At 35.8% G+C, this 27,631-nt stretch overlaps 3 protein-coding genes across 5 annotated transcripts; 1 reads left to right on the plus strand and 2 right to left on the minus strand.

The window, feature by feature from the left end:
* Positions 1 to 1,419: 1,419 nt before the first annotated feature.
* On the plus strand, positions 1,420 to 4,686 carry LOC108723144 (tyrosine-protein kinase Wsck). The gene is made up of 4 exons (XM_018448662.1): positions 1,420 to 1,937; positions 2,204 to 2,352; positions 2,602 to 4,331; positions 4,440 to 4,686. The coding sequence occupies exons 1-4, from the start codon at positions 1,768 to 1,770 to the stop codon at positions 4,506 to 4,508; spliced, it is 2,118 nt and encodes a 705-aa protein (XP_018304164.1). The 5' UTR covers positions 1,420 to 1,767; the 3' UTR covers positions 4,509 to 4,686.
* A 1,145-nt stretch (positions 4,687 to 5,831) lies between these two features.
* Tre1 (Trapped in endoderm 1) lies at positions 5,832 to 11,403 on the minus strand. 3 transcript variants are annotated; one of them, XM_018448667.1, is made up of 5 exons: positions 8,435 to 9,026; positions 8,059 to 8,319; positions 7,365 to 7,577; positions 7,036 to 7,282; positions 5,832 to 6,546 (listed from the first exon to the last, which is right to left on the minus strand). In XM_018448667.1, the coding sequence occupies exons 3-5, from the start codon at positions 7,498 to 7,500 to the stop codon at positions 5,898 to 5,900; spliced, it is 1,032 nt and encodes a 343-aa protein (XP_018304169.1). In that variant the 5' UTR covers positions 7,501 to 7,577; positions 8,059 to 8,319; positions 8,435 to 9,026; the 3' UTR covers positions 5,832 to 5,897. The 3 variants fall into 3 exon arrangements, with proteins under 3 accessions (XP_018304169.1, XP_018304170.1, XP_018304171.1); XM_018448668.1 differs by lacking the exons at positions 8,059 to 8,319; positions 8,435 to 9,026 and adding an exon at positions 11,346 to 11,403; XM_018448669.1 differs by lacking the exons at positions 8,059 to 8,319; positions 8,435 to 9,026 and adding an exon at positions 11,000 to 11,179.
* Positions 11,404 to 15,724: 4,321 nt separating this feature from the next.
* Positions 15,725 to 27,616, minus strand: LanB1 (laminin subunit beta-1). Its single transcript, XM_018448661.1, has 14 exons — positions 27,157 to 27,616; positions 26,606 to 26,740; positions 25,182 to 25,226; positions 23,964 to 24,189; positions 23,331 to 23,627; positions 22,522 to 23,084; positions 22,143 to 22,322; positions 21,493 to 21,818; positions 20,850 to 21,260; positions 20,541 to 20,736; positions 19,983 to 20,429; positions 19,098 to 19,605; positions 17,718 to 18,801; positions 15,725 to 17,204 (listed from the first exon to the last, which is right to left on the minus strand). Exons 2-14 carry the CDS (start codon positions 26,664 to 26,666, stop codon positions 16,236 to 16,238), a joined length of 5,313 nt encoding a protein of 1,770 aa, XP_018304163.1. The 5' UTR covers positions 26,667 to 26,740; positions 27,157 to 27,616; the 3' UTR covers positions 15,725 to 16,235.
* Positions 27,617 to 27,631: the final 15 nt, after the last annotated feature.

A 27,631-nucleotide genomic window follows, 5' to 3' on the forward strand; every position in this document is an offset into this window, starting at 1 on the left:
AACTTGCAAACATTTCTTTCAATACGGTACATGAGGATTATACAAGCAAAATATCTTCCGAATCTTCAGCTTTCGTTTCTGAAAACAATTGTCGAAATTTTTTCTTGTTATTATTTTATTCTTTATTTGTGCTCTAAATTTGTCGGAAAATGCTTTTTGCCAGGAAAAACATCACAATTAAAAGTTTAAATCAAAAAGCTAAAAGTTTGGTACATCTATTGTGTATCGAGACTTAATCTTTATTGGTTCGATTAGGTGCGCCAGTTATCGATGCAAATCCTATTCAATCATGTCTTTTTTTTCATAATAGCCAACGCGTAACGTGAAGGTGCAGTTACACCTCTCTCGCTGCACCGCCATTCGAAGTCGGACAGCACAGTGCCGTAATACGTAACATAAATTAAACGGGCGTCGCAAAATTTGTGGATTCAAATATCTTTTACAAAATTCTTCGATTCCCAATACACTTATCTGGATACATTTTACAACAAATTATTAAAACACAAAATATAGAAATCTAAGTTGAAATCTGATTGCCTTCTTCGTGAATAAAATAGAATCAAGTTTAATGTGCATTCGTAAATATTTAAATTAATTTTCGAATACTTAGATATTGTTTCATTGAGATCGAGTAATTTTCGTAAATATCATAGATACGCATAATAGTAAAACTTCGTGCAACGAGATTGAATATACATAACAAACGATACCGAAAATATAATTTTAAAGTAAAAACTTATTCTAATTTTTTTAAACTTTTAAAAGCATTTCAAAACTTTAAAGAATATATTAAATTAATTAAATGAATCTATTCATTATATATCTTTTTCTATAAAAATATGCATAAACTGAGATAGGTATAGAACAATATGAGCGTACATATTTAATAAATGTCAAACAAAATATTATTGTTTAATAAAAATTAAATAAGATTTCAAAATAAACTTCTGTATAATCGAAATTAAAAAGCCTATAACGGTCGAAGCTGGATCTTTAATGCTTAAATAATGCGTTTATATAGCCCGGAAAAATAATTCGGCGCGCAGTTCGAAAGACTACAAATATGCAAGTACATGTATAGTATATTTAGTAATTCAAGATTGAATTATTTAAGCATTAAAGATCCAACTTTGACCGTTATAGGCCTTTTAATTTCTATTGGTTGTGTTCTCACATATGCGATCTAAAATTAAAAATTCTTAATATTGTTCTGTATAATCATAATATTTGTAAATTATTCTTTCTTACTTTCAATCGTTAAATTTTTATGTTTATACGATAGTACTTAAAAAAATAGCATTTTATCTTTTTGCTTGGGCAAATTTTCTTCGCTTACTCCGATACTCTTCGTTCTCTCCAATTTTAGTACGAACCTGAGTTAAAGGCTTGCACGAGTGCAACGAGTGCAGTACCCGAAACAACGGGAGCGTACGTGGACTCCAGGTGTTGTTTACTCCAGTTTACTCGTCAATGAGTACTCCTCATTATGAATTATAAGCCAGGAAACGCGGGAAGATGAGCCAATTTGGCGACTCAAGAGGAATCGATCTATTGGCAAATCAGTCCCTATCCTACGAGACGGACGTAATTTTTTCTGTTGTACCGCGTGGTGCTATCATCTTGCGTCGTGCGTTGACTCATACCTGCTCGGACTGCAAATTCCGAACGTATAACTCATAACGCTATGCCGTGAAACAACTAAATCAGGACTGAGCGGATCCGCAATTATTAACATAGAACGCAACAAAAATCACTCACAAAATCACAATGATAATCGCGTCGTCCCTGTTGTTCTTCTGTGGCGTTTACTTTGTGTTTGCTCAAAAGTATGAGGGCTGTTTTCGGAATTCCGATTTAAATGAACTACCCACTCCTACTTTGGGGCACGCCAGTACGCCCGCCGAATGCGTCAAAAAATGTCGTTCTCAATATTACATGTAAGTAAACAATGCAATCTGAGAGATAAAATCCAATCTGAGAGATATATGTATCCCTCTAAAACTTTTAGGGTGACTCTCACTCTGAAGAGTGAAGTCTCACCCTTAAAGATTAAAAATTGAATCACTCTTTTTGAAGATTAGTTCAATTTTCACTCTTTAGAGTAAGATTCCATTCCAAAAAATTTAAAGATTAAATAAATAATGTTTTCGATCTAAGGTATAGTATCGAATGGGTTTTAAGATTGTAATTTTTTGTTCAATAGGTTCGCAGGACTAATGAACGGTCAACAGTGCTATTGCGTTAACAAATTTGGCCAGCCATCAGACAGTTGTACTGTCACCTGTGCTTCTGGTTCTTCTTACTATTGCGGCAGCTACGAAGCTATGAGCGTTTATGCTACCGGTCAGCAAGGTATGATTTGTAGCAATACAAATCTTTTTACTTTATTCCATACATCACAAATGACTCCAGTAACATTGCAGCAACATTGCAATATTTCAACAGTATTGCAGTGCAACATTATAAATGTTGCAGTAATGTTATTGAAAGCTTCTATGCAGTATGGGATATAACTTTTATTATGCTTCGTATTGTATGCATATACTTGTGTGAATACGTTACAATTTACATGAATGAGGATTACGTGTATACCTTTTGTAGGTCCAAGTCCACCGAGAAGAGTATCGGTAACCGAGGAGACAAAAGATACTTTTAAAATAACATGGCTGCCACCAGATATACCCAACGGAATAATAATATTTTATACCATCCGCGCCGTCGTTGAAGAAACATACTCGAGCAACAATTTACCACCTATCGAAAGTCAGATTCAAGGAGGTTCATCGAACATGACGATTCTGAGAGGTCTTCAGCCTGGCACTAAATATCACATATCTATCACTGCCAACAATACACAGGAGTCCAGTGAACCGGCTAATACTACGGGGTGGACTTTGATAGGTCCACCCGACAAACCAGCCATGCCTAAAATATCGGAACGTGGAAAAGACACGATTACCGTCATGCTTACCGAGGGTTACAGCGAGTACGGACCGATTAGCGCATATCAGATTTTTGTTGTGCAAGCTGACGCTATACCTCCGCCGGTCGATGAAGAGTATTTAGACTATGATTCCGCATCGAAACAAGGGTTAAGTTATTACGTTGCTGCGCAATTCGATCCGTTGGACTTTCATAGATACAAAAAGTTCGTCGTGGGCGATGGAAGCATGATCGGTGGTTATCATAATGTTCCGTTGCAAGATCAATTCGTTTCCGCGCAAATCGGTTTGATGATAATCTCGCGGAAAGCAGGGTATATACAACGTTCCTATTCCAATTTGGCCAATACTATACTCAATCATGAAATGAATCAAATGGACACGACTGCTCTTGCGCTTTGCATAGCGATCACGCTGCTGAGTATACTACTCGCCGTTGCGATATTGGTATATTTTGTACTGCGACGGCGACACGAGAGATTCCACATGCAGAAGTTACCAGAGCAGCAGGAACTCACGTTGCAGGGTCCGGTATATGAGGTGGACAATATGGCCTACATTCCGGAGGATATCCCTGAAAGGGTGAATCATTATCAAGAGTTGAAGAAGAAAGTCTGGAGTATACCGCAAAACGTCCTGTCTGTTGATGATAATGTCATACGTAGAGGACGATTCGGCAGCGTGCACACCGGAACCGTTTTGAAGGATGACAAATTCTGTCCAGTAACGATCCACACCATAGTCGACGGCGCACTGAAGGGATCTGATAAGAGGCATATGCTGAGAGAATTAGACGTGTGCATCCGAGCGGGTTCCATGAAATATCTCGCGAGTCTCGTAGGAACCTGCGAGACCACCGACATGTTGTACGTCGTGTTGGAGCTACCGCCTCAGATCTTGAAGGATCGTCTGTTAGGCGCGCGATCGGGGGATGTATTCCCTACAGATCAAATATTGTCCATCTCATCCTCGATAGCGATTGCCTTGCAATATCTGGCGAGCCATAAGATCATCCATAGTCGCCTCTGCGCGCGAAGCGTGGGATTGTCGAGCGATTGGATCCCGAAACTTATGGGTCATGGTATCGCCAAGCATGCTTTGCAAGACTTAAAGTATTCAAGGTGGACGGCCATTGAGTGCTTTGACAATCAGACGAAGCATCAGCCGGGCGTGATATGGGCGTTCGGCGTGCTTCTCTGGGAGATGTTTAGTATGGGTGGTACACCGTACTCAAATTTGGCGCTCGACAGCGAGATGGAGGACGCGATTACGCGAGGTATCCGGTTACCGCAATTATTGGATGTCACAGACCCGATTTACGAAGTCATGTTATCCTGTTGGCGGGACGATCCCGAAGAACGGCCCACGTTCGATGAACTTACACGATTGGTAAGTAACGAAAAATCAGTTCTTTAATAATAATAATATTATACGTCTCTAATAATAATGTTATTAATTCTTGAAATTATATTTACACATATTCTTTATCTTATATAGGATACCTTGAGTGCTTGTCCTATTACTGCAATCACGGAGCCCTACTTACCGGAATTGGAGTTGAATTAACATTCTCATTTACTATCTTTAGACCTGCATTTATTTAGTAACGTATTGAAGTTGTAAATATCTCATTGTGTTCACGAGAATCTCGTAGCCAATTTATCGTTACCAATGTAGGCATACGTTTATTATCTGCATTTTCTCTCTTTCTCTCTCTCTCTCTCTCTCCCTCCTCCTCTCTCTCTCCCCCCTCTCTCTCTCTCTCTTTCTCTGGCATCCTAAATTTAAATTTTACTATAATAATGTGTAAGTGATATAAATGTTACAAAAACATTCGTACTAATTCCGTCCATGTTTAATAAAAAATAACTGAGATTAGTATGTAAGTAACGAAGTTAGGATAAGATTATAAATATTTACATAGACATAACGCATCGAGCATTACGATAAAAAATATTTTATTTTTCGTTTCTACATTATATATTACATTCGTAAATGTCAATTTGTCTCTTTTACATGAGATTTTAATTTACAGCAATACCAAGGCAGAGAAAATACTTTATTACCTGTTGATTGCGAGATCTATAAATATATATTTTTATTATATCTTTCAGTTACTAATGTATTTTAGTTTACGCATTTAAATTCGTATTATCGTATTCATTCGATAATGCTATCACTTCAAAAGTACAAATGTATTAATACCAAATTAATATATGTACGTATCTGTAGTGTATATGTTCTTAAATAATCAGCAAAATTACCACGAAGAACATTCGAATGTAAAACGGAAGATAATCTTTTAGAGACGTTAAATGTTTTTTTTTTTTAAGTTATTCATTTTGAATTTTTTATACACAACTTATGCCATATAAATTGCACTTTTGTGTTAAGTTGAAATATCGATTTTTCTAATGCGTTTTTTAATTTGTCAATTATGATGTACGTTTCTGTTGTATATGTTCCGTCTTCTGCATTTTATAAAAGCATATACTTTGTGTATGTTGTATGAAGCAGAATTTTTATAAAAATATTATATGTCATTATATTATAATATTATGATATAATGTTTGTATATTAAGACGAAAAATACAATTTTTATATATACTTTTCTTGTTATATACGCTTTTCTATGTCTTATTCCAAATGAAAGTAAAAACATTTATTGTCTAGTTTAGCGAAAAAATTGTCTACCTTTTAACTTACTCTACGTATAAACTTAATCTACGTAATCACAAAAATAAATTTTTAATCAAACAGAAATCTACTGTATTTAGATTCGTAATTTAACAGTTAATTCTTATATAGTTAAACTCTAAAAAAAAGTTTCATTTATTTACTAGTCAAGCGCTTAATTTCTTATGAAAAATAAAAAAATGGTACGTATTATTATGCATCGACTTTTTATCGCCATTAATCCGAGGCGATCGATTATTTTCGAAACGGAAGATATGTTTATATCGTGTGGGGTGTCGAGAATTTACTCGAGTGAGAATGCGTTGGTTTGGGACCGATCGTAGGTGTCCTACTTGAAACGGGGCACAGAATTTGTTTGTACGCCTCCCTGTACAGTTTATTGGTGCCAGCATAAATAAAAGGATTTATCACCGCGGATGCCCATGCGAGTACAGACGCCACTATATGAAGTACCGGAACCTTCATCTTGTCGTCGATGACGTTCACCAGCATTAACGGCATGAAACACAACAGGAAACAAAGGAATATAGTAAGCATTAGTCTGGTCACTCTGGAATCTTCCCGCCGTTGAAAGCCACCGCCTCGTCGACCACTTTCCGCCGCGTGAGCCTCGAGATTTTTTCGGCTTCTGCGTACACGCCAATATATGCAGAGATACGAAACACTGATCACCACACATGGTACGATAAAGCCTAGAATGAACAGAAACTTCTTCGGACTCGAGCCATTTTTCTTCAGTATGGTGCACGAAAAGGTAGCCGAATCTAGTCCTAGAGTACCCCAGATGCCTAATAAGGGTGGCAGCAGCATCAAGAAACTTAGAGTCCATATACCTATTAACATCAGCATTATGCCGCGAGTAGTGTATAACTGGTTGTAAATGTCCGACTGTGAGATCAGTATATATCTGGAAAAGAAAAGAGAATTTTAGCTACGTGACTACTAGCGTATATTTAAAAAAATATAGATATATTTACGTTATACTTTTAAGATATATTAAATTACTCTCTGAATTTCTTACAGTGAAATCTCACTCCAAGAAAGTAAATATACAACCACCCTTGAAAAAAAGTGAAAATATTTCACTTCTTGAAAAAGAGTGACAATTTTCACTCTTTTTAGAGTGAATTTTCATTTCAAAGGAGTAAAATCTCACTCCAAAAAGTGAGATTTCATTTTAAAAAGAGTGAAGATCGTTACTTTTTTTTCAAGAAGTGAAATATTTTTACTTTTTTTTCAAAGGTGGTTACATTTTCACCTTCTTGAAATGAGATTTTACTGTAAGAAAAAAGTGTTATAATATATTTTTCTTAAACATATATTAATGCACATTTTTAGGATATATACCTCTTTTTTTATCAAAATTCAAAGGAGAAGAATCATTGTTGAAATTTACCTGTTGATAGTAATGGCCACCATGCTGAGTAAAGATACGGCGACGTTCCCGTAAAAGAATAAGGGGAATATTTTGCATAGAGTATCACCCAGAACCCATGCTTCGTTCAAATATCTACTGGCGGTTAGAGGCAAGTTTACTGCCGAGAAGATCAAATCGGAGATACTTAGACTTATCACAAATGCCGTAGTGGCGTGTCGTCTCAGTCTGGTATATTTTAACAATGCGATTACCGTTACTAAATTACCTGGAATTCAGATATAGGATATTCAATTCATTGTTAAATATTAAAAGTCGCTGTAAAACGATTGGGAGATACAAAACGTTACCTAATACTCCAATAATGCTGAATATTATAGCGCATACTGCAGCAATGATAGTCTCGGAGCGTGTAAATGGCTTGAGTGAATGGTCTCCAGCCTCCGAAAAGATTCCGACGGTGTCGTTTGTCGCAAAGTACCCCATCTTTTAGCAAATGCACAGAACACAATTTTTCTTCCTTCGCATTGTTCGGAAAATTAAAAACCGCCGTGATTCATATGCTGTAAAAAATAAGAAAGCGCATATATAAAAAAATTGTTTTATTTTAACAATTATAAAAACATATAAAACCACAACATATAAAAAAACGTAAACAATTATAAAAACATATAATGCCACAACATATAAAAAAACGTAAAATGTAAGCAGTAAGCAAATCAACATTTTAGATTTGCTACTGTTTTAATTAACTAATTCGCTTACTTCTTACGACTTGCTGTCTTACATTTTTCTATGTATAATATACTATGGTTTTAACATATCTTAATTCTAAGTATTCTGCTGTTAATTTTTATTTTTTCTACTTCTAATTTTTCAGTTCCCGGTTTGTAAAAATTGAAATTGATGGTATAAATAGAAAAAAGTAGAAAAATCTCGAGAATTTAACTCATGAATTTATTTAATTAATGGTTTTATAAATTTATTAAATTAATTTTCGAAAACCTCTCAAAGATTCTTCTCAAAGACTACTTTTTAATTCACCTTTCTCTCGCGAAATAACCGGACCAACGACCCTCGCACGCTATTAAACGCATTAATTTTCCTCATCCACTCTTCGTTTACACTTCTCGTTACTCCTTCTTTCATTCATTAGTTTCTATCTGTTTCGTTAATTCCTTGAATTTTCTCGCCATGGAAAGATAAACAGAGAGAACATGTATCCTTCCATACATACATATTCCGAGGCGCCTTATCGCACATGCCGCATCAATTAATTTCCATATTTCTTCATGTTCGCTCGCTCTGCCATTAAGAACACACCATTAGTCATACCGATAAATTTTTGTGACCTTCTCAGAATACTGCTTAGTGGCTGCAGTAACAACGCGAACTTTGGCCTCAAACAGCAGGAACTCACATCGAATCGTTTCGTGACGCTACATTGTAGTTATTGTTAATTAACTCGCGAAAGGTATTCTTCCAGAAATTACTGTAGTACTTTATAGCGTTCAATTAAATCGCTATCTCTGAACAATTCGCCCCAATTATCCTCTTCCTTCCTTGTAATTAGCTCTTGATCGCTGCAATTCAACTTGTTTCTTAAACAAACTCGTTTTTCTCTCTCGTAATTAAACATGCACTTTCAGAAGTTTACGTTTACATTATGTACGTATTTATTATCATTTTTTTATTTCTTCTCTATTAGTAATATTTTTTCTTCTTTGTACAAAGGAATGTCTTCTTCGATTTAGCGCATCATCACTGCAGATTTATCACTGATTAATTCCAAAAACTCAACATTGTTATTTTTTTTTTAATTATGCGTTAATCCTGTATTTATTCGTAGGTGTTGTAAACTTTGCCACGGTAAATGCAATGCTTAAACTGCTCCCGTTATTTCGGTAGACGCTCGTCCGCAGACTGACGAACTCTACTGACGCGTATCCCTTTACGAGTACACCACAAGTCTCCTTATCTAACTCACTCGATTTAACTCCGCCTCTTCTTCTTCTTCTACTTTTTCCTCTTCTTCTTATCCTTTCCTTCCGCTTTATTCCACTCTTCGCGCCTGTAATTTTACTCCGATCTCAGCATTCAAAATCTCCTGGGATTTATTTAATGCATCAGTGATCGCGATAATAATCCGCAATAATTCACTTTTTATTTAGACACGACATGAGAGAGAGAGAGAGAGAGAGAGAGAGAGAGAGAGAACGCTATAAGAAAAGTATCGTGAAATAAAATGCTCAATATAGGCCTAATCGAATTCATATATATTTTGGATTAATTTAAATTTAAATAGAATTTTTCACTAAAATAGTAATCCTAAACGTTTCTGATTAGTAGTTTAAAATTAATTTAAATGACGATTTAAATTTTATTTAATAACTTATTAAACAACTTCTGTTTACATAAATTATTTTGTTGTAGAAATGAAAATGATATATCTCGTATTATTATTTAGAAAATTAATATTAAAATTCATAAAAATTGTGCAGGTTTCAAATTAAAAATCAATTTATCCAGCTTGTATATCCGCTAAGTCACATCAACATTATCGTAAATTGTTTCTTTGTTTGATACTATTTTTGGAACTATAAAACATATTAGTGCACCGAACATGTTAAGTGAGGCGTGTTGTTCCAAAAATAGCGATTGGGTGGATATTATGTTCTGACGATGTGTGCGATTATCATCCTAACCATTTGTCGCACTCTATTTCACTCCATTTTCATCCATTTCGTTGTTTGCTTTACATGATCGAAAGTTTATTTGTCTAACTCAGGCCGCGCCTCGCTTTATTTTCCTTTAAAGAGAACTGCATATAAAGTCATCGGAAGAGAAAATTAATAAAGATCGATTGCACAAAATTGTAATATTATTTAATCGAATGTTAATTGCATAAAAATAGAAACAATTAACCGGTTGGTAGTAGTAGAAAGTAAAAATTTTGAACACTGTATCAGAGAAAGAACTTTGTAGAATCTACTTTCGCGCGGTTTTGAATACTCGGTACATTCGTGTCATAAGCTAGAAGTATGTTTATTTTCTTTTCTTATATATGTCTTGTTTTCACATTCGCGATTTTTTCTCAAGAGGGAAGTCAACATAATTCGATATTAATAAAATTATGCATATAAATTTTACAAATATAAATAATTTGTAAAAATAAAACTATATTTTTTATGTTAAATTATTCTAACTAACATCTGTAATTTTCTTTTTTCTGGAACAATGTATAACCGAATATGTGACTATTCTTGTATAAGAATAATTTATATCCCTAACAGAAATTTATGTTTATAAAAACATTTAATTTTTATATAGAAAGAGATTTAGTTTTTATATAGAGATTTTTTATACTATAATATATAAAAATATTAAATAGACTTTAAAAATATATGTTTATTAAACGGTCGAAATATCTCGTATAAAAACGGTATTTTAAACTGATAGAAAAACCGTTTAACAGACGTTACAAATGTCCGCTATAAATGCACTGAAAAAAAAGATTGGCTGGTGCAGCAAATTAGATGGTAAAATATGGCATAGCATTTTTAATTGGTTGTATCAGTTAATTTTTGGTTGTGTTAGCCTATCGAAATCCTATACTAACATTGCGGATAGGCTAACGCAACCAAAAATTGACTGATACAACCAATTAAAAATGCTATGCCATATTTTACCATCTAATTTGCTGCGGCAGCCAATCTTTTTTTCAGTGTGTAATTATAACGTTCACACATTAAATAGTTTGAAAACGTATCAAATTTTAAAGTTTATTTTTCAGTTTATACATTTATTACATGATTTCGGACATCTATTAAATATATTTTGATCGTAACCATATTATTTCAAAATCTCGTGGATTAGTGCGTCAATCTGATTAAAAGTCACATTCGTGTACACGTGCTCTGCGCATCCTTTGCATCTTCTTGAAGCACGTGATGTTGTATTCGAAATATATCCACATGTGAATTACCTTAAACGGCACGTGTCTTCCAAATGCATCAGGATCGCTCGATCGGGCGTTTTATTCTATCACGAAGTATACACCATTATATCCACATATCCACATCTACGAAGTCATCAAACACATTATCTCATTCCGATAAATGGTTACAATAAATTGCCTTCTCATCGGTGAATCGTCGTGATGATAAATATAACTGGCACGTTGGATAGACGGCGACTAAACCGAGCTCGCTTCCCGATTCCGAGCGATCGGCGAACGCGAATGTGACTTACCTCCATAGGTAGCAGCTGTCAAGGGCTACAAAGGGCACCGAACAATTGGAAAGGAGTGGCCCTCGACAAATAAAACTCACCCTACTGCCTTCTTTCATCCCTGCTGCGGTAACGGCGCCGCTGCGGCCGGCTGTGTCGAGCTCTTCGAGCTGATTAAAGGTAAGTCTCAGACCCCGCGGAGATCCCTTGCTATAGAGGGAAACGTCGCGTCGTCGCAAGAAAACATCATCGTGCATTGAACACAGCGCAGCGAGTGATAGAAAAGTTATTTTAGATTTTTGTTCACGTCACATATTACATCCTCAGTCCACTTTAGATGATTTATAATTCTAGTGTCAGAATTCTATTTATAATTTTGTTTACCATGTATTTTGATATATTTATTTAGTATATTTTATTTATAATATTTTATAATATTATTTATATTTTATAGTATATATAAAAATTAATGTTTTAAAGGGCTACTAGCCAATTGGCTAGTAGCCATTTAAAACACTAATTTTTATTTTTATTACATGAGCCATTCTATATTATGTATTTTATAGTATATGTATTCGGATCTTCTTCACATATTTTCTGTATTATACACTGTTAGAAATGTGACCACTAGCTTCCTTTACATGTAAATGAAGCTCGTGGTTATGAACGAAATTAAAAGTAATGAATGATTTAACTGAAAATTAAGTTACAGTAGTTACTTAAATATAATGAACATGTACATTAAATTTATGAAAAATACATTAAATTACATGTACACAAATATACTTTTCAGTTATAAATACATTAAATTTAATGTAATATCATGAAATTGAGTTTAAAATGTGTAAATTAAAAGTATATTAAATTTCATGAAATTTTTAACAGTGTATGGCATATGAGATTAGAAATAGAATTCTATTTTAAATTTTATACTTATAGATTTATTATTAGTTATACATACATTGTCTATAGGGCGATATTTGGAAGAAGAAAATTGAAGAATACCAGATAATAATGCGTGCGCACGCGTACCCCCTTTATCTAAATAATTTTATAATAAAATATGTTTAATTGTAGTATGAGATAATTGTAATATGAAAGATCCGACAGAATATCTTCCATTTCTTATATGAAATAAAATTGTACTAATCTACAATAACCGCGTAGATAATTTATCAGTTCTAAAAGTCGCGCATGTGTGTGTGTGTGTGTGTGTGTGTGTGTGTGTGTGTATCATAAATTATTTTCGTGGTTAACCACTCTTAAAAAAAAAAAACAAAGACGCAAGCAATGAATGTATCTCGAACAATGGATTGAGACGGTCAAAAATTTAAAGGAGCTTGAAAAGTAACACTTTTTATTTCTATTTAATGAATCTTGTACAAGAATATATAATAATGTATGTATGCTAAGTACATTTATATTTCGATAAGTTGAATATGTGATAAATATTCAATTCGTGTCATTTGGAATGTATTTTTTATTTTACATTTACTTTTGTCTCCGTTTTAATCTACATAGCGAGATTCGCTGAGACGAAAAAGAGGATGGAACTTTTATGTAGTGATCTTTGGTTTTTGCTGTCGAATGTTTCGTTGAGTATTCCATGGAAATAAATCTGTCCTTCGGTTAATATCGTTATAGGTATTGAGTTAAATACTCGTAGGGTTCATAATCTTTACAAATATTGATAAATATCGTCAAGTGATATATCTCTGAACAAATATCGATTTATCATTTTCTAGATAGCTACCAAATCTCATAACTTCACAGAGTTGGCGTTACAGAACTGGTGATCAAAAATCACGTGGCGGTTGAAATGAGATTCGCCACGTTGCGTAAAATCTCGGGTATAATGCATTATTTATTCGCTATGCATGCGCTCCTATATCATTAGTCACCGTGATAATATCGCGTGCCTTGACTACAATTTTCAGTGCCGGGTCAAAGTGTGGGTCAGTCGGACAATTGGGTACCGTCAAGGTGTCACGCAGCAACAAAGAATGATCCTCGTTGAATATCTATGCCCGAATGTTCCAATTCGATTTAACAGAGAAAAATTTGTTATTCGTTGCGATGATATTTATCAAATTTTCTTGCTGATGAAATTTTTTTTTGAATCAGAGATTGCCCTATATTTTTTCTCTTGACGAGGTGTGATGAGATAAGAATAAGTTTATAAAATTGCATTAATTTTTTTGAATTTACATTGTTTTCGTTAATTATCACTAATTGAAAAATCCAAATATATATTTTATACAGATAGTAATGTGTGATTTCTTTGGTGGGATGTAAAAGATGTTTCTGCGTTTTTATCTTATCTCTTTGTTATGGTTTTAAATAGAACGATTCGGAAATTCCGAATACTAACAATGAAATTATAACTAAGGGGAAGTGAGAGTAAATAACTGCGCGGTAATCAATGTGTTATAATTATAAAATATATTTAAAAGTATATTCAAAATTTACTACATATGTGCCGCAATATTCGGACAATATTCCGAATACTTCTTCGAAGAAAAATCGACGCTGAGTCTTTATTGCATTAATAATTTCCGAGCTTCTCTTCGCTTTTCTAGTTTTCTCACCTCCGCGGAGAACCACTGATTCGCGTACTGAATGAACCCATTGTGCGCGGCCTGCTGAAAATTTGAATCCAACAGTGCGCTATTCACGAAATATTTGTGCGCGCGCGCGCGCGCGAAGGCTCTGGCTCTACAAGAGAAAGGGTGATTTTAAGAAATTTACCAAAATGACAAATAGAACGTTCTTCTCCGTTTATCTGCCAGGGAAGCTAGCGGGCCGTAGTTCCTTCAGAATTGGAGTAGAACCACTCGGCGCTGCGATGACATTCAATGAGGGGGACCGTAATCGCGCACATGGTTTCGACGTAACTGGACTCTGCAATAATAAACAACAAAACCCATTTCCGGGCCCTACGAATCGATCGCTATATGTTGAGGAAGATCGATGAGGATATAATAGTGCTATTTCGTTCAATCACGTTGGTCCCATCCCCTTGAATGTGATCCTTTAATCACCTAGGCGTGATTGGGCAATCGTATATACTGGTATCATTATTTTATGAAAAACACGCATCATAAGACAGGAAGTATTTTATCATTGATGATATCGCTTGTCCGACAATTTCCTTGCGGGATACCGCAATAAATTGCAAGGACACGGCGTGTCATCCGTGTATATAAACGATTGTTTTAAATTGCAGATTTTCTGTATATGTGCGATAGAAAGAATTTCGTATTTGAATATAATTGAAAGAGAATATGCAATTAAAGATTGACAGGTTCAGCCACAGTTCAGCCGAGATATAGCCACTCCTTTTGGCAACTTGTATTTATTTCTCTCTAACATTACAATATTGCAATATTGCTATACATAATATGACGTTAAATATCATTGAATTCTTTTTGGCTTGATCATAGCATCGTTTGCTCATTTTTAAACGAAATTCTCGACGATATCCGATGTAACGTATGAGAATTGATCGCGTGCAATGATGATATAAATAATGGAATCTTGTTCCTTTCGCTTTTATATCGCCAGGATAATTACACAAATTTTGTTAGTTTTTCTATTATACTTCTCGCGTAGAATTCTGCCATTCTTTACAACTAGAATTAAGATTAGAAGTTCTAATCTTGGTAATAAACAAAAGTTGAAGCGGCCTTGTCGATCATTACAGTGCCTGTAAATAATTACAGTTTGCGCATCTGTAAATATTTACTGTTATATATTTATAAATCCAGTCTACGATGTTCAACGGCTTTTTATCTTTATATTTCTTCATTTGTTACAGTTCTAATTTAGAATTGTGAAAGAAAAATGAAAAAATATATAGTTCTAAATTATTTATACTATAACATCGACTATAATGATCGACAAGCTATTTTAACTTTCGTCCGTTTGTAGATAGAATGTGTATGTTTTGGTGATATGTCGAACATTTTTTTATATTTGGATCCGTTGCAGGATATTTATTTTATAGTAGTATTCATAGTCCTATATTTTAAGATCGTCTAAGTAATGTCTTGAGATGCTAATATGGCTCTGTTTAAGACATCTTAAGACTGTACTTAAAACAGTCTTAAATATAAGAATTGACTATAAATACTTGCCTTAATCCTGTATTACGTTTATTTTAATTATTTATATTACATTTTAATTATTTTTAATATATCATCTATGGAACACGAGCTTAATACTTCGCTACGGTGTTTCTTTAAGTACCATGTGTAATAAAATGATGTATGTATGTATCAGTGAATAAAACATGTATAGAATATTCTTATTATAAAAATAAAAAATGTGCTACGAAAGATATAAAAATATAAAAATTGTAGAAGGAATTAGAGAATTAGCGAAGTTAAAAGCTAGAGAAGATAAACAATTATAAATCGAAATTAGACCGACAAAAATAAATCAATTCATAAAAATAATCCTACTTTCGGCCAAAGCGGATCTTAGTGCATAATAATACTAAATGCAAATTTCTGCAAATATATTATTTCAGTTTTATAAAGATATGCATCTTAATTGCGCTCGAAGCGATGTTTTAATCGACGTAGAAATCATCCTCTTTACAACTACTAATGGCCTCTCCATTTATGGCACTAATAATAATCTCATCGCTTTTCGCAATATTAATCAGAATAAGTTGCGAATGCCAAATGTATATATGTGTATGCAATATGTAAATACGTGTATCCATTTCCTACAAATCAAGGTAAAATTCACGGCTATTGCACAAGTATAAAGCACCGATCTTACCAAGACCTATATCTCGCAATAAAATGCAGTAATGAGACATATATACTGGAAAGAGATCTTGGAGTCTATGAAGCAAAAGTGTGGACAGATTTGTATCAAACGTAATAGGGAAGAGAAGATCCACTGGTTATGGGTACGTATCGTACTTTGCAGATGAAATTCGATCAGAAGATAAGTGACTTCCTAACTGATTGCGATGAATTTTAAGCAGAACACTGTCTGTACAACTGCGATTTCTTCTCGATCTCAGCCATGTTTCTTTCCATCTCCCCCATCAGCATGTCTACGTCGCTCATCAGTTCCTTCAGCAGTCGTTCATTTTCCTTATAAACGCTCTCCATGCCGTCCAGATCCTTGGACTTGGTCGACGTGTCTGCTGTTAGCTCGGAAGCACGCGTTAAGAGTCTCTTCGCCCGCTGAATATCGCCTTTGGTTTTATTGACTCGCTGATTCAATGACTCATCCGCCCTCTTGTACTCCTCCGACAGTTTTTTCGTCTTGCCATCGATTGCTTGTGCCTCATCGGCGACTTTCTTTGCTTCTGTGCCGATCTCCGTTAGAATGAAACTGTTCTTTGCAGATTGCGTCTGAAGCTGCTTCAAACGGGCATCTAATGCTTCCACCGTTTGTGTGGTGCTGTTAGCTTGGATCTGAGCGGCCTTTGTTACGTCGGCAATGTCCGCGAGATCTTTCTGCGATTTGGACACGTCAGCTTCCGCCTTATCGATCGCGTCCTGTGCCAGATGTTGCGCCTTTTGTGCGTCGTTCAACAGCAAAATCATTTTGTTCGCCAAGACTTGCTTCTCGATGGCTGTCAATTTAATTTGATTAGCGCGTTCCTCGAGGTCATGCGCCAATTGTAGATCGTCCTTGGTATCGGCGAGAATCTTCTCGGAGTCAGTAAGAGAGCCCACCATATCCTCGATGCGATCGGCCAACTGTGCGATTTGATCCGGCTCCAGCTGGATATTCCTCGCGAGTATTGCGTACGCAAGAGCTCTTACCATAGCTGGTGTAGGTTGGTCCTCATCTTGAGTACTCAACATTTGCTTGATCATGTTTGCCATATTCTTGGCGAGCTTTTCAAAGAAGCTCTGCGCCTCCGATGCGATGTTAAAAGCGTCTTGAGCGTTCGATCTTGCCGCTGTTGCATCTTGCTTGATTTGGCTCATCTGAGAATACAGATTAATCGAATAAGTTGCAAATTGTTATAGAATCAATGAATAAGATAGAACAAAGAAGTTTTATAAAATTCTATAAGCATCCCTGACGAAAAAGTTTTACGAAAAACTACATAGATTAAGACAAGATCTTAGAAATTATTACTTTTTCATTGATATTCGTAGTGGGACGTAGAGCAACGTTGTTTCTTTGAGAAACCTAAAAATTCTTCGCCCTCACACAACGCCACTCTACATCTCACTACGAATATCTATGAAAAACTAAGAATCTCTAAGACAAACAAACCTTACTCTACGTCCCACTACGAATATATCTACGAAAAATTAAAAATTTCTAAGATTTTGTCTCAATCTATGTAGTTTTTCTGTACTTTTTTGTAAAAATTTTTTTTCCGTTAGGTATTTATAATAATATAAATTTGTTTTATACATATATATATAATAAATAATTCATTTTTATAAATTGTAAATATAATTTTTAAAAACTAGATTAGTGATAATTACATTACGTAATAGTTGTTCAGCATCGTCCTTATGACTCTTGATTTTGGCAGCTTGTTGTTTGGCAACGTCTAAAGCTTGATTGGCTTTGCTGACTGCGCCTACGTCACAAGATAATCCTCCACAAGTGCCACAGCCCGCACCGCCGCAGACGCTGCTACACTCCGTTACATTGTCACCACACATGCGTAGATTTAGCTCAGGTACTGCCATACGGAACGTCTTCAGTTTCTCATTCAACTTCGTCAATGACTCCTTGTTCCTTTCTTGAGCCTCGTCCACGGATGCACGATTCTTCGCTAGGAGGTTCTCAGTATGCTTGCGGAATCGTTCTGCATCGCCCAGGACATTCGTAGAGTCGTTTGCCATTTTCTCGGCTTGTCTGGATTGTTCTGCCATCTGCTGAGTTACGTTGAGAGCACCTAAAACATTCTCTTCCTGTAACCTGGTGGCATTCTCCCGCAAATCGGCGGCGGCCTCATGCAGATTGTTAGTCCTGTTCTTCAATCTCTTCAACGCAACGTCACCAAGATTAACTCGTTGACTGAGATTCTCCAAATGATTATTTGCTTCGTCCAACTGCTTGATCGATTCGGAGATATTCTTGACCAACTCCTCGGCCAAGTCATCGAACGCGTCCAGATCTTGGCTCCGAATGGTAGTGTTGCTAATTAAGTCCTGTACTTCATTTAGGGACTCCTCCATGTCGTCGAATTCCTGGCTGTAAACACCGGTCGTACCGACTTTCTGTATCCTCGAGGCCTCTTGAATGACCGCGTTTGTCTTATTCCTAAGACCGTCCAATATCAGATCCCAATTGTCGAAGCATTCGCCGCATGGGCTGCACTGTGGAGCCTCGCCGTGATAGCCACGGTCGCATTGATCGCACTTCTCACCGCCGATACCCTTATGGCAAACGCATACTCCGGTCTCTCTATCGCATTGCTGGCTGGCGGAACCGATCACGTCACATTCGCATGGATAACACTCAACGTTCGGGTTGCCCCAGAAGTTTGTTTGACACTCGTTGCACCGCCTGCCGCCGAATCCTGGTTTGCACTCGCAAGTGCCGTCGTAGGGATTGCATCTACACACAGAAATATTTTAATTAGTCGTTTTACTTAATCCTTTCTTGAATTAATGTGCTGTAATCGACGTTTAAAATTCTCAAATTGTCTTTTTTAATCTTCAGCCTGAGAATATTAAAAATTTAAAAATTACATTTTGATTAATTTTCTACTATAAAAAAAATCAGACCACTATTGGTATTAAATCATTCAATTCAATATACCAACAAGATCTATCAATGATTTTATATTCATAAAAAATATGTTTGCAATAAGAAATCGCAGTTTTTTATTTTTACAAGAATCGCAGACGAACCTGTCTGAAATACTTCCAACTACGTCGCACTCGCAAGGATCGCAACCTTGTCCGCTGGCTATTCTCCAATGATTTTCCTCGCAGGAGTCGCAAAGCTGTCCTATAACGTGAGACAGACACGGACATTGTCCGGTACGATGGTCGCACGATCCCGCGGTCTTGTCAGTGCCCAGGACGTTACATCGACAGTCTTGACAATCCTGCCGTAGAGCGTTTCCGTAGAATCCTGCTTTGCACACCTCGCAAGTGTAACCATCAGTGTTGAAGAGACATTGGAGACAATGACCGGTGTGCGGATCGCAGTTACCGACACGACGTAAATCTGTGTTATTGTTGCAATTGCAGAATTGACAGTTACCGCCTGGTATCTCCGGGTTGCCGAAATAATTCTCGGCGCAATGCTCGCAGCGGGGTCCGGAGTATCCCTCGAAACACTCGCACACTACATCCTGCGTTATTGAGTCTAATGAACAGCTGTTGGCGTAGGAATGACCGGATTCACGTGTGCCTGTTAAAATAAAATATAATGTTGATAATAAATAAATAAATAAAATAATAGCTTAACAAAAGGAACTTATTCCTCACTTCAATAAAAAACGCAAATAAATAACTAATTGTAATCAGATATAATAATCCACAATTTCCAATATGTATATGTGTGTGTATGTTATTATTATGTTACTAGTATTTGAATTATAAAAAACTGAATTTTATATTGTAAAAAAAGAATATAATTGCAGATATAATTACAAATGTGAGAAATATGATTTATTTTTGGCAGGATATAAATATCTCTCTGATAAGACTAATATTTTAATTTTAGATTTAAAAAAACATAAAATGCTGATTAAAATGTAAAATCTCTTCTGAAATATATATATTCACCTGGACAAGGACACGCTCTGCAAGGTATATCTACGCCAATTCGCGGATCGCCATAAAAATCGTCAACGCAACGGTCGCAATTGTGCCCGGTGGTGAAATCTCGACAGTTGATGCAGGCCCCGGTCTTTGAGTCGCAGCTGTCCGCGTGTCCGTGACACTCACAGCGTTGGCAATGAGGGAAGTTCCAGAAGCCAGGCTCACATTGGCCGCAAGTCCTGCCGTAGGTGTTGGGGCGACACTTGCAGCGTCCGGTCTCGACATCACAGAAATTGTCGAGTGCACCGACGCCGTCGCAATCGCAGGAAATGCATCCCTCCGGACCGAATCCGTAGGTTCCCGGCGCGCAACGATCACAACGTCTACCAACTACGTTTGGCTTGCACGGGCACATCCCGCCGTAGTTCTTGCACAAAAGACTGCGAGAACCCGTTGGGTTACATTCGCAAGCTAGAATTCATATCGTGCTCTTGTGAGTGTGTAATTAAACGAGAAAGATGAAACGATATAAAATTAAAGCATGACATTAAGGAGTAAACAACATCGAATAGTTAAACTTACAATGAGCGCCATCGAAGACGTAATAGCCGATACTATTTTGATACTTCCTGCAGATGTCGGGTACGTTATTCCACACGCTGTTGACATCGTTATATATTTCATTACAGTGGTAACGTTCGTATTCTTGGCGACGCAGTTCACCCAGACCCGGCGCTTTGAAGAAGGGTATCACGTCTATCCTTGGCTTCAGAATAATCTGCAAAGATCATACAAGCACACACGAGTAAGTATAAATTACAATCAACTGGGTATGACTTTTTCTGACAATTGACGACATAATTGAAATTGAAACAAAATATTATATATTACCGAATCAACTAGGATGGAGGCCAAAGGCGTGTCCACGTGGCTGTTGAATTTGTGGAATTGCAGCAGAAGATTATAACGTTTTCCTGCTTCTAAACATACAGACGGTTGTGCCACGGCACTTCTCGAACGCAGAGGTAACTGAACCCACAGGCGGTCGTATTCAGGTTTCCAATCGGCACACGGCCCATTAGGATCAGGTAAGCTATCTCTCTCGAGAATAACCTGCACGTCCTCCCAGACTCCCGGATGCACCGGTTCGTAGCGTACAATCACATCGTACCACATCGATCTGCGAATGTCGTCGATGGTGAAGTTCAGTACCGAACCCTCGAGAGCCTTCATGAAACCCGTACCGGTCCACGTGCTGTTCCTACCATCGCGATAAGGCTCTCTGATTACCACTTGACAATTCTGAAAACGAATTTGCGATTCAATTCTAAAATAATCTGAAAAATCTGAGCAATATATAATTAACACTTTGCAAAATTTTAAATGTGTATATAACATTAAAGAAAGAAATAACTCTTTCTTCTCGTTATGTCTTTCGTTTTGCGTATTTTATATTTTATCACGTTTGCAGCATTGGAATAAAAATTAATAAATATATTTAATTTACATATTTGATTCAATTTGATAAACTTACGTCGGTAGCCCTAGACAACTCTCCTTCGTAAATGAGAAAATCTAGCGAGCCGGTGTAATAACTTTGCTCCGGCTGATTGCAAGTTCTCCCGCTGACGTGCGGTCTGCATCTGCACTGACCGGTGATGACGTCACAGGAATTCTCGTAGGATCCGCCAGAATCGCAATCGCATGGTTTGCATCCATCGCGATCCTCGGAGAGTCCCCAATATTCAGGTAAACATTGATTGCAGTCGCGCGCTGTGACATACCGTTTGCACGTGCACTCACCAGTCACCACGTTGCAACCCTGATTATCGATGGTACCCAAGATATTACAGGTGCAGGCTATAATTATAAAAGTAGTTTTTTTATACGAGTTTTGAGAAGCTATGATCAAACTTACTTTATCGGGACAAATAGAATCTGTTAAAATTTCAAACTAACTTACGTTATCATTGACATAACATTAATTAATATTTCTCGGAGGGAAAGATTATAAATTAAGTTTGAAAAAAATCAATACAGACTAATAAATAATATATAAACTCTCTCTCTTTTTTTTCTTACTATTAAAAACATAATAAATATTTATTTATTTAAATATTATGTAAAAGTATTGAAATGGTCTTTTAATGAAATATGCTGGACAGTAATAACTTCTTTCGTTACCTTGGCATGCCTCTGGATTGTCGGGATCGTAGTTCCAGAAGCCGTTTTTACAGCGGTCACAACGACGCCCGTCAGCATTCGCTTTACAGTGACAGCGTCCAGACTCGTCGCCACTTAAAGGATCAGTCCTTGAGTCGCATATGCCATCATCCAAGGATCCGCCTAGGTCACAATCGCAGGCTGCGAAGAAGAAAACCTATATGTATTTCACGATGTTTCTCTCACATATGTACAAATTTATTCTGTTATTAACTGCAATCTGCAATCTATATTTATCTTTTATTTATAAAACAAGCACAGATAATAATTTTGTATTGAATTATATTAAATTATATATAAAAATCATATATAAAGAGACATTCACAGATTGAAAACTTACGTTGACAAGCTTCTGGATCAGAGATATCCTTCGTCACGTCGTGATAATAGAATGGCTTGCACTGTTCGCAATTCTGTCCTCGCGTATTGTGCTGGCAATCGTCGCAGACTCCGCCGGACACTCTGCCCGATCTCTCGTAGACCGTTTCGTCGAAGTGACAAGAATTGGTATGATTGTTGCAATTGCAAGGCCTACAAGCGTTCGTTTGTTTGCCGACCGCGGGCTTCCACGGCAGATCGTTGTAGAAGTCTTCGCAACTCTCACAGTTGAGGCCTTTAGTATTGTGTGTACACTCACATCTGCCGTGGACCATGTTCTCTTCATCAGAGACTCCTGGTAACGGTAAACATCTAGAGGCGTGTCCATAACAAGAACACGAACCACGAATCACCATATCTTGGATGGCGTAATAATATTTCTCGCGAATCTCAGCCCGATCATCGAGCAAATCATCACCCAGAGTATGGAGTCTAGTCATGATGATTCTGAGATTGGTGATCTTCAGTAGATTCTGCACTTCCTTCGAATAAGGATTATCTATTTCCAAATTTCGCGGCAACACCCTAAAATATATCAGTATAAATATGAATAACGTTTTCAAATAACGTGGTTAAGAATTAACAATTCATAATTAATAATTATAATAATTTGAATCCTGTAACTAGTGCAGTTTCTTTACATAAGAAAATTGAAATAAAAGCAAAACATTTGCACATCAATGTAATAAAATTTAAAACAAAAATAAACAATATATTAAATAATGAAAAAGAAGATTAATGGTAAATAATACGATTAAATTATGTCCATACCTGAAAATTACGTCACCGCCAGTGGACGGTGCCACAGCCGAGTATCTCGTCTCGCAAATGACATCCGTTAATCTTTGTGGTTGATGGGTCGGGATGTCGGGGAAGTAATGTTCGCAGTTATGAGCAAAGTACCGATACACCTGCCAGGTTTTTCCAAAATCGTACGACCGTTCGATCAGCATAGCAGCCGGTCGGAAGGTTTGGAAGCGAATAATGATGTGCGTGAAGTGAAACTCTGCCTCAAGATCGAAACGTATTGTGACATTTTCCACTCCATTTTCGGCCTGCCACCATGACCTGAAATTTATAATTTTCGAATTATTTAATATACGTTATTTAATATACGTTAGATTACTCTTATTTATTTTTAATAACGCATATTTCTACTCATCGTTATTTTAAATGCCATTGGATTTAAATAATAAACTAGATTAAACAAGATTTGAACAATATAACGAAAGGTTCCAAGAATAGATCAAAATAAAATGAAGGAAAGATAAATTAACGAGAGCCAACACGGATGTCGGTGTTTAATGATAACAACATATTTAGTTCATTACTCACAGTAAATTGCATACATTGGCTTTATTTCGCAATATGAAAGATTGCGGTGATAAAGTAAAATAATCTTACCCGCTGACGATGTTCTCGATATTATGCTGTTGTTTAGGTATCGATGCATCGCAGAAAAAGCATTTCTTTCTGTCCTTAAGATGAGAAACAATGCAAAATCTTTCAGGACCATGAAGACCGCATGTCGACGAAGCAGTCAGTTTGTCCTTACGGCCAATTAGCAAATTCCCGGTTGCGGGATAACATGAGCTCTGTTCGCAGGGATGCGGTCTTTTTGCGTACGATCCTATATGGAATAAAGTTTTTCGTTAATCTTTTGTAACTCGAAATGCAGATTTTGTTTTTGTGTAGTTATTCTTTCTTCTGTAATTAGGATACCATTGCATAATATCATGCCGATTATACGAGTTAAATATATGGAGGAAGATACAGTTTCCCGATTACCAATTAGTTTTTGTGATCGATTAGCATTGTGTACCTTTACCACATTATGGGAGTCATGGGAAGAACCAAAATATACAGTCACATTGTCACATAAACATACATCTGCATTGAGAGAAAAATGTTTGATATTTATGACTATAATTACATGGCAAAATTATGGAGTTTTATTTTTATAGTTATATATTACTGTTATTATATTGTATTTACTGTTATTATATTGTATTACTGTTATTATATGTATTTATAATTTTACTAAAAAATATATAGTTGGCATTAAAAGTGTGACTGTACATAAACTTATAATTAAATTATGCAATCATTTTTCTTTCAGTGTAGTAAATATAATTAAACATGGACATCCAAACTGATAAAATAAAAATTAACTACAACAAACACGAACTCTCTTTCGCTGTTAGCTAACATATAAACTATTATCCAAGTTAGAATAAATTCTCTCTAGTTAAATTTGTCAGGGGATCTTTTTATGACAAAATATAGAGTTGCCTTCTTCCCGAAGTAACATATTTTGTCTACCTCTTGACGTGGGCATGGTCGGCCCTAGCCAATTATGATGCTCTGTCACCACATCCATAGGTGACATATCTCCTCTCTGCACCGATCCTATAACACCCCCATTTTTGTCTTTGTATTTTGTGCATAATTATATAGTGTGTGTCCTAGTTGTCGCGAAAGTTTTATCGCGTTTTTCACCACTTGACATTCTCTGATAAGACCATTGATAATGCTACGTGCTACAACGACTGTTTCGTGATTCTTTCGTGAAGAAAAGGGTGAATAAAAAAATGAATTCTAAGAAGATATTTTGAATCTTACCTCTGGATGGTACTTTGTCCCGTACATGTTGTGAACTCGTAGGTCCTATAAAGAATTAAAACGTTTATGTAATATATGTGGTGATATATTAAATGCGTGTTTTCTTTCTCTCCAAGGAATAAATGATACAAATAAATAAAAGAATAAATGACACAAAAAATAATTTTTCATTCAAAAATGAATTACGTAAAACGTAGCTCTGCTCGGCTTCGCCGATTTTTTTTAAACGCGCGGCCGCGTAGTTAATAAATACCGCCCACATTAATAGTGGGCACGTCAAATATCATTATTAACATCTATTAATATAAATATAGGACAATTTTATCCCAGAATTGTTTCAAATGTACGCTAGAATGTACCGGTTATCAAGAGATGTTCTACTACCGGTAGAGGCTATCGCAAGAGACAACCGGATGTTTATGAGCGAAGACAACTCTGCAAAATATACTTAAATTTCAATAAAATACGGAGTATTTCAAATAGATCTTTCACTCAACTCGATTTAGCAAAAATGTCAGATCAGTTTTCTCTGTAAGATTTTGTAATTTTTCCTATATTAAGTATCTTTGATCTAATTTCTCGAGTTACATATCTTTTGATCGATTGCAAATCGACTTTATAAAAATATTTATAAATTAAAAAAATAATTTATACTGAGACATCTGCAGTGTATCTTTACTGCAACGGTACCGTCACGTGCATAAATTATAAACAATTATGCGCAACTTGATCCGTGCTATTCGTTGAATAATCTTCTTTGATAATTTCGTGCGAAGATCTCTGTTTGTAGGGCGGTTGGATTTTAGAAGTCAAAACGAGTTCTCCGATTTCAAAAGGAAGGCAGGTCGCGAGGTCATGTCGCTATCTAATCATAATGGATAAACAATCTTTTCGTATATGAATGGGATGAACGATGTTTCCGAGAAAAAGAATTTTATTAAATTTGGTTCTTTCGCACGTAATATACGCAACGTAAAAATGGTATTAAAATAGATAGTGAAAATGCGAGCGAGTTCAAACGATACCGAAAAATTTTAATTTATATAAGTATTTTTTAATTTAAAAGAGTATTTAATTTATAAAAGAGAGAGAGAGAGAGGAGAGAGTATTAATTCTGAAAATATTAATTTTTATGTTGGATCTCTCAAGCATTTCCATTTTTAAATTTAATTACTTTGTAAAAAATTAGCTTTAATAAAGATTAATATATCGAATTACATACCTGCTAAAGTAATAATTACAATAATTAAAGCTGCGGGAGCCACGTGTCCGTAATGAAGCATTTTTTTAATTTATAAAAGGAAAGTATTAATTCTGAGAATATTAATTTTTATGTTGAATCTCTCAAGCACTTCCACTTTAAAATTTAATTATTCTATAAAAAATTAGTTCTAATAGAGATTAATATATCGATTATTACATACCTGCTAAAGTAATAATTACAATAATTAAAGCTGCGAGAGCCACGTGCCCATAATGAAGCATTTTTCCGTTTCTTTTTTCTACCTTTGTGGATTTTTTGCAACGATGCTAAGCCATCGACGATTATTCGAAAATTTCTACAATAAAATATTTCCAAAATATTGTAAATCATTGATATATCGCGGAAAATTTATAGTTGGCTACATAATTTATTTTATTCAAACAAGATGAAAAATGATTATGTTTATAATCATTATAATTAAATTATAATATACACGACAAAATATTATTAATAATATCAGCATAATTTATAAATTAATTTTACTTTATATATATATTATATAAATTTATAAACACTATATTATTAATTTTAAAACCGCACTCAATAAAATAAATAATCATAACAAGCATTTAACGATTTTTAATTTTGAAAATTATTTGACAATCGAAGCAAAAGCATAAAAATACATAAGACGTTATAATATATTAGTAAATTATTTCTTTTAAATAACTCTTCATATGAAATCTTGAATCATTTTTTGATTAGACTCACAGAACGACGCGAAACACACTTTCGCTCACTGCAGGACGAAAAAGTGATTTCCGTTGTAATTAACGTTGCCAATACCGTCCTCCGTCTAATAAAGTTCAGCTACGTTAGCGTATATGCTAAAATAGCGTTTCCCGCAGTGTACACCGTTGGGATATTTCTTCTTTCCCTCGAGAGACGATAGCCGCCGCTCTCCTCCTCGGTACGAACGTCGAGATCTCGCTGAGCACCGAGATCGGAATTCCTTTCCTGTCCGAATCCCTCGGTTTCTCCTCGTGGCCACCAAGTTCCGAGTCTGTTATCCACGTGCGATAACGACACGGCGGAACCGTCTGACAGGTGCGAGAGCACCGTCGCAAAACGCGGCGGGCGACGGAAAATGAAAAACGCGGCCTCACGGACGCGCCTCGTGACGCCGTCTCTCACAAGTGAGTCCCTCGGCTTGTGGAGTCGAGTCACGACTTCGTTCCGAACCTCC

Source organism: Mycetomoellerius zeteki, unplaced genomic scaffold (genome assembly GCF_001594055.1).
Source record: "Mycetomoellerius zeteki isolate Tzet28-1 unplaced genomic scaffold, Tzet1.0 scaffold223, whole genome shotgun sequence".
NCBI classification, from domain to species: domain Eukaryota; kingdom Metazoa; phylum Arthropoda; class Insecta; order Hymenoptera; family Formicidae; genus Mycetomoellerius; species Mycetomoellerius zeteki.

Excerpts from the sequence above, each read along its gene's own strand:
- LOC108723144 (XM_018448662.1), top strand. The coding sequence starts at position 1,768 with ATGATAATCGCGTCGTCCCTGTTGTTCTTCTGTGGCGTTTACTTTGTG. Across the intron at positions 1,938-2,203 it reads TGTCGTTCTCAATATTACAT|GTTCGCAGGACTAATGAACG; the intron begins GTAAGTAAACAA and ends TTTGTTCAATAG. Across the intron at positions 4,332-4,439 it reads TCGATGAACTTACACGATTG|GATACCTTGAGTGCTTGTCC; the intron begins GTAAGTAACGAA and ends TATCTTATATAG.
- LanB1 (XM_018448661.1), bottom strand. The coding sequence starts at position 26,666 with ATGCTTCATTATGGGCACGTGGCTCTCGCAGCTTTAATTATTGTAATT. Across the intron at positions 25,227-26,605 it reads TGTAATTATTACTTTAGCAG|GACCTACGAGTTCACAACAT; the intron begins GTATGTAATAAT and ends AATTCTTTATAG. Across the intron at positions 24,190-25,181 it reads GGACAAAGTACCATCCAGAG|GATCGTACGCAAAAAGACCG; the intron begins GTAAGATTCAAA and ends TATTCCATATAG.
- Tre1 (XM_018448668.1), bottom strand. The coding sequence starts at position 7,500 with ATGGGGTACTTTGCGACAAACGACACCGTCGGAATCTTTTCGGAGGCT. Across the intron at positions 7,283-7,364 it reads CAGCATTATTGGAGTATTAG|GTAATTTAGTAACGGTAATC; the intron begins GTAACGTTTTGT and ends TCTGAATTCCAG. Across the intron at positions 6,547-7,035 it reads GTGGCCATTACTATCAACAG|ATATATACTGATCTCACAGT; the intron begins GTAAATTTCAAC and ends TTTCTTTTCCAG.